The sequence below is a fragment of the Desmodus rotundus genome, chromosome 6 (genome assembly GCF_022682495.2).
Source record: "Desmodus rotundus isolate HL8 chromosome 6, HLdesRot8A.1, whole genome shotgun sequence".
Classification (NCBI taxonomy): Eukaryota; Metazoa; Chordata; class Mammalia; order Chiroptera; family Phyllostomidae; genus Desmodus; species Desmodus rotundus.
In genome coordinates, this window is record NC_071392.1 from 90311908 (window position 1) to 90325581 (window position 13674).

Here is a 13674-nt window from a genome sequence, read left to right on the forward strand (position 1 = left end):
GGAGGCGCGGTCATTGGCGAAGTGCGTAGAGGTGGCTGGACTGGCTCCCCCTTGAGTCCTTAAAAGGCGCGAGAGGAAAGGCGCGCCGTTACCCGCTGGCCTTTGGGTTTCCTGGGTTTTCCGTTTTTAGCCTTTTTGCTGTAATGGCGTTAATAAGTCTGGGTTTGAGGATATAGCTGGTGATTAAACGCCATCTGCAGTGAAGAACCATGGGAAGAATGGAGTATGTGTTAATTCAAAATGTTTTGCATTTCATTCAAAAAGTGTGCGCCTCATCAGTTCTGCTCCCAACTCTGGGACATGCAGACCCCCGCACACCTTACAGGTCTACACACCTTTAATTTTCAACACTAGCCGTAGCTGACTCAGTACAGAAACTTAAACACCAGGCGTTGTTGCCCCAGACCAGCCGGGGATTTCAGTCCGCTGGGCTGGAGCTCCGGTGTAGGCTGACTTTTCCAGAAATCGTTGTTTCCCACAGGAGGCGCACTGACGACCCCTTTTTCCTGGTGCCCGTGAAGAGCCGTTAGGGTGGCACCAATATCGAAGGCAGGAAGGGACACCGGCCTGGGAGGCCTTGGTCATGGGAAAGGAAGGCCTGAGAAATGAGGACGCGAACTGGGAGATTTCCAGCCAGGGAGACTTCCATCGTGGGAGACATTCTGCTCTAGTTTGCTGAAAAAGCAGCCTGCCACGCCTACGAATACCCTTGTCCTCGGGCTGTTGGACAGTGTTGGCCGGCCGAGCGGTCAACTGGCCCTCCCGGCCCTTGGCCAAATTTTCCCAGTGAGTACAGAGAAAGAACCCTGGAAGCTGAGTGACAGGGTTGGATTCCTGGTGTGAGGAATTAGAGGAGAGTGTCCCATCCAGATACCTGGTTGAGTTAGAATGCTGGCGTTAAGGCAGAATCCTTTCGTGTCGATTCCAGAGAGAGGACATGATTGGTTCAGTAATGACCATCACCTCTCTCTCTTTTTTTCCTAAATCCTAATCCGACGATGTTTATTGATCTTAGAGAGGAAGGGGGGGGGGCAGAGAAAGAAAATCATCGATGTGAGAAACATCAATCAGTTGCCTCCTGTACATACCCACACTGGGATTGAACCTGCAACCTTTTGGTGTAAAGGTGTTAGGAGACAATGCTCCAACCAAATGAGCGACCTGGCCAGGGCACCATCATCTCTTCAGTGAGAAGCTCATGCTATACCTGTCAATCAACCAGTTAAGCACCACTGGTGGGTAAAGCAGTTAATGGCAGTTATCTGTGAACTGTGCACTATTATGGGATCACTGTTAACTTCCTGTGAGTTTTTTATTTTTAGGGAGAGGGGGAGGGAGAAAGAGGGAGAGAGGGACATCGATATGCGAGAGATACACCCTGCCCGTAACCCAGGCATGTGCCCTGACTGGGAATCCAACCGGTTCTCAGGCCTGCACTCAATCCTCTGAGCCACACCAGCTGGGGCAACTTTCTGTGAGCTTTCACAAGTCCAGCGACATCTGTTTTGTAGTTTCATTGGGTTAGACTAAGGAAGAGAAGAATCAAAACCACTGCTGTCCTTGTTTTTAGGAAAAGGACGTTTGTGAAATTATTTAACCTTTTTACACGTGAGGGAGTGACCCTCGATGAAGTAGACATGAAGGCACTTGGTTTTTAAAACGAGTGATGAAGGAAGACTGGAAAAGACTAGGCTCCTCCTCATCTTGGCACAAGCCGAATGAGACCGCTCTGTTATGTGTCACAGAGGGTGTTGTTCAAATCAAAGGGTGCGGGTTGGGGAAACGTGCCAAGGTCGTGTCATTGTGTGGTTACCTTGTTGGAGCTGAGGGGACAGGGCCTGCTCTTGTGGGTAGGACGTGGTTTTCTCAGCGGGGCCTTAGGAGCCTGCCCTCAGCATCCTAGCATGAGGCTATCCTAGCCAGTCCCCGATGTACACTTGGGTGACAGAAAATCCTCTTTTCTCTGAAGCCAGGGGTCAGTCTGGCCTGAACCCCGAGGTATAGTGATGCGTGGAGTGCTCCCAGCAGACGGAAGTGGAGTAAGCTGGCCCTAAGCCCGTGGATGTAAGCTACACACAAGGGCGGAAGTCGGCTCAGCAAGGAGCTCTCAGGACAGGGCCTATGCAGTGGTTGTAAACTGTTCTTGACTCTTAGGGTTTGAATGTCCTGTAACAGTCGAAGTATTGTCCTGCTCAGAATGGGATCTTACTTGGAAGTAGGGCTGTTGCAGAGATAACTAGTTATACTGGAGTAGACTGGGCTCTGATCCAATATGACCGGTGTCTTCAGGCACACAGACACAGAGGCAAGCCACGTGACAACAGTGGCAGAGATTGGAGCAATGCTGCCACAAGCCAAGGACACCTGGGGCCACCAGACACTGGAGAGGGTGAGGAAAGATTCTCTTCCAGAGACTTCGGGGGGGAGCCTTGCTGGCACCTTGATTTTGGACTTCTGGCTTCCAGAACTGTGAGACAGTACATTTATGTTGTTTTAAGCCCTTAGTTTGTGGTGTTTTGTTACAGCAGCCCTAAAAAAACTAATATATCAACTATAAAATCATCAACAAAGTTTCACTGGAAGTATAAATACAGATTCTGCTGGGCTGTGTGTGGATGACATTGGCCTTCTCCCCAAGTCCCCAAGCCAGGGCGCACCTGACAGGCACTTCCACCAGCGGGGGCTGGAGCAGAACACCTGTGCCTGAGAGCCTGTGTGACACACCTCGGGGGCGCTCAGCAGGAGCTGGGTGGCTAATTCCTTGCAATAAAACAGGTGTCGGCTTGAGCCCGTGAGGCGTGGACTGCATATGGCCTTCAGATGTGCCTCAGATGTGGCATTTAGTCACAGTGTTCTTAAGCCACCGAAAGATATAATTACCATTTTAGGGACATACTGACTCTTGGCTCCTCCTCCTGTGTGAAGAGTTGTCTTGTTGTTGGAGTTTCTCCCAGTGGTGTGCAGAACTTCTGTTTCAAAGCATTTTTACTTTAAAAGTAATGGAGCTTTGCCAGTGCGTAGTGCATGGATTGACCACGGCCCCTCACAGCCTGCATGACAGGGGGTGGCGTGTCTTGACTGGTCCGAGAGGTATCCTGGGGGCCTTCCACAACAGTAAGGACTTGGCAGCGTTGCCCTCGCTGTTTAGGGCTCGGAATATTCTCATGTACTGCTTTTCACATGTCTGTTTCCGAGGGGCTGTAGAATGTATTACCCAAGTTCCGCTAAACGAAATTCAATCTCACAGAAAGGTCACTGGTCTTAAAATTTTGAGTCCTTCAAAGGGACCATAAATTCATGAGAATAAAAATGCAGTATAAGCATTTTATTTTATATTTTAAAAATATTTTATTTATTTATTTTTAGAGAGAGGGGAAGAGAGGGAGAAAGAGAGGGAGAGAAACATCAGTGTGTGGTTGCCTCTCACATGCTCCCTACTGGGGACCTGGCCTGAAACCCAGGCATGTGCCCTGACTGGGAATTGAACCAACAACCTTTGGTTCAGAGGCCAGCATTCAATCCACTGAGCCACACCAGCCAGGGCAAGTGTAAGCACTTTATACTTGGGAAAAATGTGAGCACCACCACCTCTTCCTTGTGTGAGCTCTTGCCAGCCACTTGGAAGGTACACACGATCATCTAATGTTACCTGACATGAGAATGACCAACAATTTTTACAAAAAAGTAAGAATTGGCCAGAGAAGTATTTATCATATGGACTCATGTCCACTATCATTAGTATTAGACTTTGATATTGGATAATGATGTTGTAAGTATCCCTTAACAAATAGCAAGATATTAATAACTAAGCACCCAAAACACTAAGGAAGACCTTACACATTTTTCTCTTTGTTTTATGTGTGGAAAATTTCAAGCACGTATAAAAGTTGAGAGATTAGTGCAATGAGCCCCAGGCCCATCATCTGCTTCAATATTTATGAGGTCATGGACCACCCTGTTTCACCTATACCCTGCCCTCTTCCCCCACCCACCCATGGGTTATTTTCAAGCAAATCCTGGCCATTATATCATTTCATTCATAAATATTTCAGTATTTTCTCTGAAAGATGATTCTTTAAAAAATATAACATGCCATTTTTATATCATAAACAAAACCAATGAAGGAATCTTTAATACCACCCAGACTATTCAAGTCTGTCTCCCCCTCTCTCTCTTTCTCAATCCTCACCCGAGGATATTTTTTATTGTTGATTTTAGAGGGGGGCGGAAAGAGAGAGAAGCATTGATGTGCGACAGAAACATCAACTGGTTACCTCCTGTGTATGTCCTGACCGGGATTGAACCTGCAACCTAGGTATGTGCCCTGACCAGGAATCGAACCTTCAACCTTTTGGTGTAAGGGTGATGCTCCAACCAATGGAGCCACCCAGCCAGGGCCAACATTTCATAGTTTTCTTTCACTGTTTGTTCAAATCAGAATCCAAATAAAGTCCATATAGTGCAGTTGGTTTCTAAATTCCTTAAGTCTTTCATTTTCTAAAATAAACTTTGTTTTCTTGAGAAGTTTTAGATGTGCAGAAAAGTGGTGAAGATGGTATGGAGCGTTCCCATACAGCCTGCACCCAGCTTCCCCAACGCTAATATCTTATATTGTGTGGCCCATTTGTTAGAACTAATTAACCAATACTGACACGTTGTTGCTGACTACGGCTCATACGTTATTCAGAGTTCCTCAGTCCCCCACTGTCCTTTCTCTGTCCTCGGACCCTGTCCAGCATACCGCACCACGTTGTCACCCGTCTACGCTCCTCTCGGACATAATGGTTTCTCAGAGTCTTCTGGGTTTTGGTGACTTGGACAGTTTTGAGGAGCGCTGGTCAGGTGTTTTGTAGGCTGCTCCTCAGCTGGGACCCGCCGAAGCTGTGGGGTTCAGCGCGGGGCTTTGGGAGGAAGAGCCAGCAGGGAAGAGCTGTTCTCGTCCCATTGCAGCAAGCCCACTGTTGCCGGCATGAGTTATCACCGTGGGTGTTGACCTTGGCCACCTGGCTCAGGGACAGTGTGTCAGCCTTCTCCTCCAGGAAGTGACTCTTTCTCTCTCCCTTTGGCAGGAAGTCACCGTGTGACGCCCTCCCAGACCTGGGAGCTTGAGAGCTCGGCTGTACCAGTTCCCTTCTGCCCGAGGAACTTTCTGTAGCTTTTCTTGCTGTCTCCTGGCAACAAATTCACAACTGATTTCTCTGAAAATTGTCTTTATCTCTCCATTTTTTATTTTGAAGTAATTACAGATTAGCAGGCACTTTCAAAATTAGTTACAGTGCTCTTCTCTGGGTGGTAACGGCTTCCAGGAATACAGCACAGTACCGAAACCAACAGACTGAACTAGTCCGGCTCTCAGATCCTGTTCAGATTGCACCAGTTTTACATGTGTGTGTGTGCGTGTACGCGTGTGTGTGTGTAAGAGTGTTTCGGTCCTCCTTCAGTCTTCTGGCCTCCGCTTTTTTCCAGTGAGAAGCCAGCTATTATGTTATTATTTCCTTTATGGAATGTATCCCCTGCCCTGTCTGCCTTAAGATTTTCTTTTTATATTTGGTGTTCAGAGTTGACTATGATGTGTTTGTGAGTCGTTTTCTTTGCTTTTGTGCTGTGTAAGGGTTATCAAGCTTCTTAGATTTGTGAGGTACTGGTTTTGATCCAGTTTGGACAATTTCCCAAGCAATACTTGTTTAAGTATTTTTTTTCTGCCCCATATTCTCTCTCCACTCCTTCTGGGACTCCAGTTTTACATATCAGAGAGTTTGATAGCTTCCTACCAAAAAGAGCCTTTGTTTATTCTTTTCTCTGTTTTCTCCTTCCTAGTTTAATGATTTAAAAATTTTTGAATAACATATTTTTCAGGATTTCTATCTGGTTCTCTTTTACAGTTTCCATTTCTCTCCTGAAATTCTCTGTTACCCAACATACCTGTGTTTTCTCTAGGTTTTTTAATATTCTTATCATAGTTACTTTTAAATCTTTTTGTGCTAATTGTACCATCTGGGTCACTCATGGGTCTGCTTTTAGTGGATGACTTCTCTCTTGATTACAGGGCATATACTTTTGTGTCTTTTCACACCTAGTAACTTTTATTTTAGAGTGGACATTATGGGTGTGTTATCAAAATTCTGGGTTGTGCATCTTCTGAAAACTGTTGAACTTTGTTTTAATATTTGCATGCGGTGAAAGGTGTGGACCAAAGTCCTTCTGTGCTCATGGATACGGAAGTCCTCACTCAGTGTCTTGGATAGGTTCTTGGAAACTGTGACTTTAAGCAAACCGACATGTAATGAACTCAATTTTACCAAAACTTATTGATATAAACAAGAGTTAAGTTCCTATGGCATATTTCTGGTCACAGAAACATCACCAAAGCAAACACATAAAGACCCAAAACACTTCTAATATTAAGCATTAAAGTAAGCGTGAGCCTCACACACATTTAAGAAAGATGAAGAAAAACAAGATAATTGCAGTATTTATCCAATTTTTGGTGACTCAGTGAGTGACGGGGTTGTAGTGGCCACTCACACCCACACTCAGACGAGGTCACTGGAGACACTCAAGTTCAAGTTCACCCCACCGCACATCTCTGGGGTGTAGGGGGAAACCAGGGTCCCCAGAAAACCCCATGCAGACACGAGAAAAATGTGGCCTTGGCCAGGAACCCATTTTTTTTTCTCACCAGTGCTAAAGGAAATGTTATTTGAGGACCTGCTGTATCCAATGGCTCCAGCACCATATGTTGAAATGATTCTCCTTTCTCCACGGAACTGCCTTTGCACGTTTGCCAAACTTCAGTGGCGCATGTAGGGGTGGCTCTGTTTCCAGACACTTGTCTGGTCCGCGGACGTATCTGTCTGTTTTCACAGCCACATTCTGCCTTGGTTACTGTGGCTGTCTCATCAATCTCGAAATCAGATAGTTTTATCCCTCCAAACTTGCTTTTCTTTTTCACAGCCGTGGCCAATCTACGTGCTCTACATTTTCATTCAAATGCTACAATCTGCTTGTCACTTTCTACAAAAACAGCCTGCTGGGGTTTTGACTGGCACTGCCCACTCTCTGGAGGGCAGGGGGCCCCTCCCAGGTCCGCGTTGCTCTGGGCTCTTGACGGCTGGGCCCGCTGGCACCCCTCACAGGGGGGCAGCTCTCTCCTGACCTCGGCGCTGCCTGGGGGCCCACAGGCACCATCCCCTTCCCAGATAGATAAGGAAGTGCCCTTTGTGGTGGGGGCAATACCTTCGCCCTTGGGCCTGCCTTCAGCATGTCCTGGTGGGAGCCCTGTACTGCTTGGAGGAGGGGCTGCCTCTGAATTTGCAGATGACAGACACTGCGTGTCCTGACTTTATCAAGGGGCAATTCAGACGGCAAAGCCTCGTATGACCCGAGCATGTCACCGGCCCCACCATCCTGCTGGGTGTCCTGGCCTCCACCAACCACTCACCAACCACATGGCGCCTACCAGGTGCCAGAGACCTGCCAGGGTGAGACGAACAGGGCATTGCTACCCTCCTGAAAGGGCTCAGCAGACCACCACGTCCACGCGACCGTGCCCGGGGCCGGCGTTTCCAGACTGCGCATGCGCATACCCACACCCACCAGAGCTCAGAGCAGACGCCGGGGCTGCGGTTTCCGGGCGCGTGGCAGCACCAGGAAGCAGGACTGCTGGCTCTGGCACCGCCTCGCCCGGCCCTGCACCGGCTCGGAAGTTGCCAGGCCTCGTGGGCAGTAGTTCGAGGTTCCCACTTGGTCTTGGGCGCTGACGCCACGTCCAAAGCAGCACGGTGCTCGGCCTGGGGCCTGACTCTGCACAGGCCCCTCGGAGCACAACTCAAGAGGACGACGGGAGGGACGTTGTGAGCTAGGCTGGGAGCCAGCTTAGGGGGCATTTCTCACTAGGGCCAGGGGGCGCTGCAATGCGCGGTGGCCTCAGGCCTGTGGCGTGTGCCAGTGTTCAGCTGCCTTCTCGGACTCGAGGCGGTGACCACTGTCCTGTCTGCCCAGAGCCCGGGACCGCGGGGCAGGGCAGGGTGTTAGGCGTTCCCGACAGTGGCGAGTGGGCACAGCTGTGAGACGGGTCCTCGAAGGGCGCTGGCCTCAAACGGGATCGGGGATCGGGGTGGCGGCGCGGGTTTGGGGGTGGGGAGGAGACACCTGGAAGTCGGAGCCGCATTTCCTCGGGTTTTCAGATTCTGCTTTACAGTCCTCATAGGGAGAGGTCAGCAGCACATCAAGCGCAAGAGAGAGAGTTGGGTGCCAGGTTTTCTCCTGTCCTTCCTGCAGGAAGGAGCCTCGGTGTGCTTTGGGGGCTGAGTGACTACGTTGCCATGCCCTTGCGGAGGCCGGCACCTGCTGGCCAAGCTTCAACACCCTGCGCTAAGAAGTAGGACAGGTTGTCCACAGGGGATGCTTCTCACGGGTCCGCGTGAAGGTGCGTCAAGCATGCTCCACACGTGGACTTACAATCATGCCAGCTTTGCGGGGACTTTTATGTGAAAAAGTTTGGGAGTGTGTTTCACATTTATGACAGTAAAGTGAGTAAAACACACTTTCTGAGGATTTCCCTGTGGGTGGGAATTTTCTCCTGAGAGCGCCATTATGCAGAGCCAGGTTCCCTCTTGGGTGAAATGCTTTGAAGGGAATTGCCAAAGGTCAGATGGACTGTGCTTATTTGTGGGTGAATGTGTCAATTGTTGCTTTTTCCAGAAAATCTGCCAGCTGAGTTTTTCTCTACAGACAGGTGGAGTCAGAAAGTAACAAATGTCAACTGGAAATATACCCTTAACATTCTAATTGTCCAGGGCAGGTTCCTCACCGCAACATCACTGATACCTTGGGCTGTCCGTCTGGGGGCTGCTCTGCGCCGTGTAGGTCATTTTGCCGCATCTGGGACCTCTACCCACCAAGATGCCGGCAGCACATGTCCCTTCTCCCTGCCCCCAGGGTCAGATGTCCCCTGGTTAAGCAGTTAAGAGGACTGCTCACGCAAATGTGTCCCTGAGAAAATGTTCTAAGAAATGGTATTAGCTCAATCAATGTTTTTCTTGAGAGAGTAGCCTACAACACAGAACGGACAGGTGTGGGCATCGCTGGGGCAGGTGTGGTGTTTCCGAAACGCTCTTGGGTTTCCGTCGCCACTCGTATTTGTTCACAGCAGCCCTTTGAGATGTCGGCAGCTCCTCCTGGGTGCGAAGGCCACCAGAGTCCCTGCTGGGGGCACCACTGGTGCCAAGCGAGCCCTCTGCCCACAGGTCCCAGTGGGTATCGCAGTGATCAGGGCGCGCAAACACCTGAGGCTTATCCAGGGTTTCCAGGGGGTGGGCGTTTCTCTTGAACCGTTTCCAGGGGTGTCCAACCTGCGGCCCAGGGTGGCTCTGAATGCAGCCCAACACACAAAACCGTAAATTTACTTAAAACATTGAGAACTTTTTTCATTGGTATTTGTGTATTTAATGTGTGGCCCAAGATAACTCTTCTTCCAGTGTGGCTCAGAGACGCCAAAGGTTGGACACCCTTGTTAGGCCTTTCCCCTTAGAAACCCTTCATCTGGACTTCTTCGTTTGCCACGTGCGGAGGGACACCGAGCGGCACGCTGACCACCCGGGGAACAGACGCGGACTCAGACAGCAACAAGGGGACAAGGGGACAAGGGGCCTTTGGTAGTGGCAGTCTAAGCACCAGATGAGGCAACACTTACAGGTCTGCTCCAAGCCCCGGTGTGCGTGAAGGGTCCACGCGACTCTGAGCCCATCAGGGGTCCTCTCAGGGAGGGTCAGAGCCGTGCTGGGGCCCTGTGGGGAGGGAAACGAGGACACATTTCTCTGTAAGGGCCCCTCCCAGACTCTTCCGGTGGCAGCAGATACACAGCCCTGTGCCCTGTCCCCCGGGCATTCGTGTGGCTTCGCAGACAAGGGGCCGGTTGAGAAGGTGCTCTGAGTTTCAAAACGGCCCGGTTTCAGCAGCTCTGTGCCTGTCCCTTCCTCCCAGGCAGTCCCCACGCCGCAGTCCCAACCCCTAGGGTTTCGAAGGGGAAACGCGCTCTCGTGTCTGGCTGACTAGGAAGGGAAAAGACTGGCATCCGAGCACAAGAAAGTCTGCACGGCAGTTTTAAACTGGACGCGTTCTATTTAATGATGGGGCGATGTCAAGTTGAGGAATCGGATCATTAAGGGCCCCCCGCAACCGCTCGATGGATGGAGGACACGAGAATTCACATTCTCCTTTTTGGGGGAGGAATGTCTTAAGTGGGGAACAGCATATGGAATTTTAATGAATGTATGATGAAACACATGGTATTTTAAAGAACTTCTTCCACAAAATGGTAGATAGTAAGATTTATTTTAATTTTTCAATCTGAAAAAAAAAACCCCAAAACCCCCCAAAACAAATGATACTCATATGTACAGTGCGAACACTTTGGGAGCACTCACACTCGGAAACGCTGTGTTTCTCTTCACTCGCACGACAATACTGCATTTGCCACAGTCAGAGTTACAGAAACGGTTGCGTGGGCAGTCCCCCAGACGGCACGGTTTTACATTTCAACACACAAGGAAAAACAGACGTCCTCCCGGCGCCGGGCTTCCCGGGCCAGCGGAGCGGGTTTACACACGCTTTCCCACTCCAGTGTTGCACACCCAGCGGCTGTCTGAGCAGCCGCCGTCCTTCCCAGGACCAGACGTAAACAACGGGCCACCCGCCATTTAAAAAGCACCCCCCGATGGTTTATCCACGGGCACGGCGACGCTCGCCCACCAGAGGACGCGTACAGAAAGTGCAGGGAAGGGGAATAAATAAAGCTCTTGCGCAGCAGTCTCGCTGCACTACAGTCCAGAACACTGAAATAGAACACGGTCCTTAGCATTTTATGAAGCCAGCATTATGCCCAGAGTACAAGTGCTTGACAAATCTAACGAAAAAGAAACTGATTTGGCGAAGGTTCAAAGACTCACACGCCAGCTGTGTCACGTCGCACACGCACACGCCGTCCCCAGCAGGAGTGGGGACGCGTCGCTGTCCTGACATAAGGCACTAGGTCTGAGTGTGCCACACGCTTGCCTTATGCCATGTTAACCTGTCCCCGTGCCAGTGGACTCTCGGAAAAGAAAAGTGATAAACGTTTCAGGACACAGCGCACTTTAATTAGACGTACAGCGTTTGAAATCTTCCAGACAGAGGCCTGGAAACAGCCTTGACAACGCAGGCCCGACTCTTCAAACACACACAATCTTTTTTTTTTCTTTTTTCTTTTTTTTTTTTACGCTTAGTTTCAATGTCACTGGAAAGAATACTCATCGCTAAACCCTGATACACGTTCTTGGCCATTTTCCTCTCTTCTATGGTGGTCAGTGTGGATGAGGCAAAGCGTGACCTAGACTCTTCACTCAGGTCCTATAAGGGCGCCTCCGGTCCCTGAGGTCATTCAGTGTCCGGCTCCTTTTGTTTGGCACCTGTCAGAAGAGGGAAAGTTTCAAAGCGACATCAGAATCCAAGGTAGCGGTGTGTGCGCTCCCTGCCAGCTGTGTGTGGGGTCCTCCACCCTGGGGTGGGGAGGGTCTCTGCGCACCCAGCAGGGCCTTGGTAGGATGCAGGGGACGAGGGGACTGAGCAGGTCCCCAGGCTCCCCAGCCCCACCCACCAGGACGCCAGCACGTTTTTAATCTGTTACATATCGCGACTCTAAATGCGCGTGGCTTAATTCGGAAAAGGGTTCTGCTGCTGAAGGATTTTAACAGAAGTGCGTGTTATGTTTTAGTGAAGGTGCAAAGCGCTTCCACTGTGCACGTAAAAGTGTCAAAAAAGGCTTGAAACATGACTAAGGATAATCGCACACAGCGCCCACGGGATGCGGCCAGGGTGTTTCAGAATGGGGCAGCAGAGAGAGCTACTGTTTTTCTCGTCACGGCAGCTGCCCCCCTATTTTCCCCTCAGACCCCCAACCTTTGAAAGGGACTAACAGTCTTTGAAAACGGGGCTAAAAAACCGTGGCCATTGCCCTCAGGCTGCTTGCTGACTCACTGGTGGTACGTGTGGCTCCTTAGCTGCATTTGGAGAGTCTGAGTTAAGTCTGACAACGCACTTCTGCTAAAAACTTTCTGCAAGAGAAACTCTCACATTGGATCAGTGCCCTTCCTGGGGAACGGCGTCCATTACCCGGTGCAAAGCATAACACTGGTACTTCGCAGCGGATGCTTTAAAAGTGCCTCCTGATTATTCCACAAACACCCACCCAGCCGTGCTGGTCCTGAATCTGGGGCCTTACCGTGCACAAACAGCTTTCTTTCACTCACATTTTTGCTTTCAACTCCAGTGTCTCTGAAGGGACAGAGGGCCCGGGTCGGCCTGCTTGTTCTCTCGTGGAAGGAACGGAGGCCCCACCAGGAGCGCGGCTGGCCCACCTCACCCATCTCCCAGGGGACACGTGGGCCAGGCTCACTGGCTGGCTGCATGTGAGCATCAGAACCTGCTGCTGACCTCATCCCAGCAGCCCCTGCGCCCTGAGCGGTCTGCTCCCAGGGTTTACTTGTGGTCCAGTAATTAGGAACACAGAGCGTTTTCCTAAGTATACAGCATCATGCACACTCTGAAGGGTTCTAGCTCAGCTACCCCTATCTTTATAACATCACCTCCGTGGTAACAGACATTTCAAATTCCAGCTGTATAGCAGCTCCCTCCCCACAGAGGAGCACTGAGGACTTGGAATTTTTTAAATACCAAATCTGGACGGAAATTTAAACTTGTGCAGCCCAATGTTCTCGTGATTTGCGACACGAAGGCAGAGAGAGGATAAAGAACTTGACTTGTTTGCTCTGAGTTTGGGGCGCACAAAGAACCTCGGCCACAGGGACAGGCGAGACCTCACTCCACTGGGACAACAGTGTGCCTTGGCCCAGGGCCAGCCTGGAAAGGGGCGTCTTTTGCTGAAGGTGCCGGTTCTGTGCCTGTGTGGGCGATTCTGCCCAGAGAGGTGGCCCCTTCCTGTCGTATGGGAAGGAGCTATTCGGTTGTCTATAAATGCCATCCCTCTCGGGGCTGGGCCTGCCCTCGGCTGGGCACTGTCTGGGGGTGTCGTCCACCGTCCTTATTGCGGTGTGTTTGGGGTGAACGCTTGTAGTGCTCCCCTGGATGAATGGAACAAAAACGCCCATTTTTCTGCTCACAGGTATCCAGATTACCTGCAGTTTTAGGTTATAACGTAATGCTATGAACGATCTCACACTCACTCAGTCCCCCCAGCAGCATTTCGTGATTACAGAGATTATCATGGGTTTCCTGTTCTCCACTGTCCGAAATCTTAAAGTGACCACGCCAGGCCCTGTGTGGTGTGGGCGGGGTCCTCAGCGTGCCTTTCTGACGAGGCCCAGGTCCGGCTTACTCCGGGCCTGTGAGTCCCTGCTGTACTGCAGTGACGGCCCTGGGGTTCCCACTCGGTGGAGGTAGGGAGTCCTGCAGGGTGGGTATCTTTAGGTGACAGGTCGACTGTGAAAACCAGTTTTAGTTTGATTTCTGAACGGAAGAAAAATCAATACCATAGTACATATACTGTAATGTTTAACTTCCAAGAGTTCAAAGTACATGTGAGTTAGTCTTCCGTCTTGGCCTTGGCCTTGGTCTGTGTGGCCAATGTCCTGGGGGACAGGGAGGGGAGGAAGAAAAAGAAGAAAGCAGGGGTGGGGG

The 13674-nt window shown here is 50.4% G+C and overlaps 1 protein-coding gene across 9 annotated transcripts in view; it reads right to left on the minus strand.

Moving 5' to 3' along the window:
• Positions 1–10302: 10302 nt before the first annotated feature.
• Positions 10303–13674, minus strand: part of PRKAG2 (protein kinase AMP-activated non-catalytic subunit gamma 2) — a 203446-nt gene continuing 200074 nt past the window's right edge. For 6 of the 9 annotated variants that reach the window (XM_053926706.2, XM_053926707.2, XM_053926705.2 and 3 more), the window contains one exon: positions 10303–11447. In XM_053926706.2, the coding sequence (XP_053782681.1) occupies positions 11416–11447 (32 nt within the window). In that variant the 3' untranslated portion in view covers positions 10303–11415. The remainder of the gene's footprint in view (positions 11448–13674) is intronic. The other 3 variants (XM_053926711.2, XM_053926713.2, XM_053926712.2) reach the window with 1 other exon arrangement.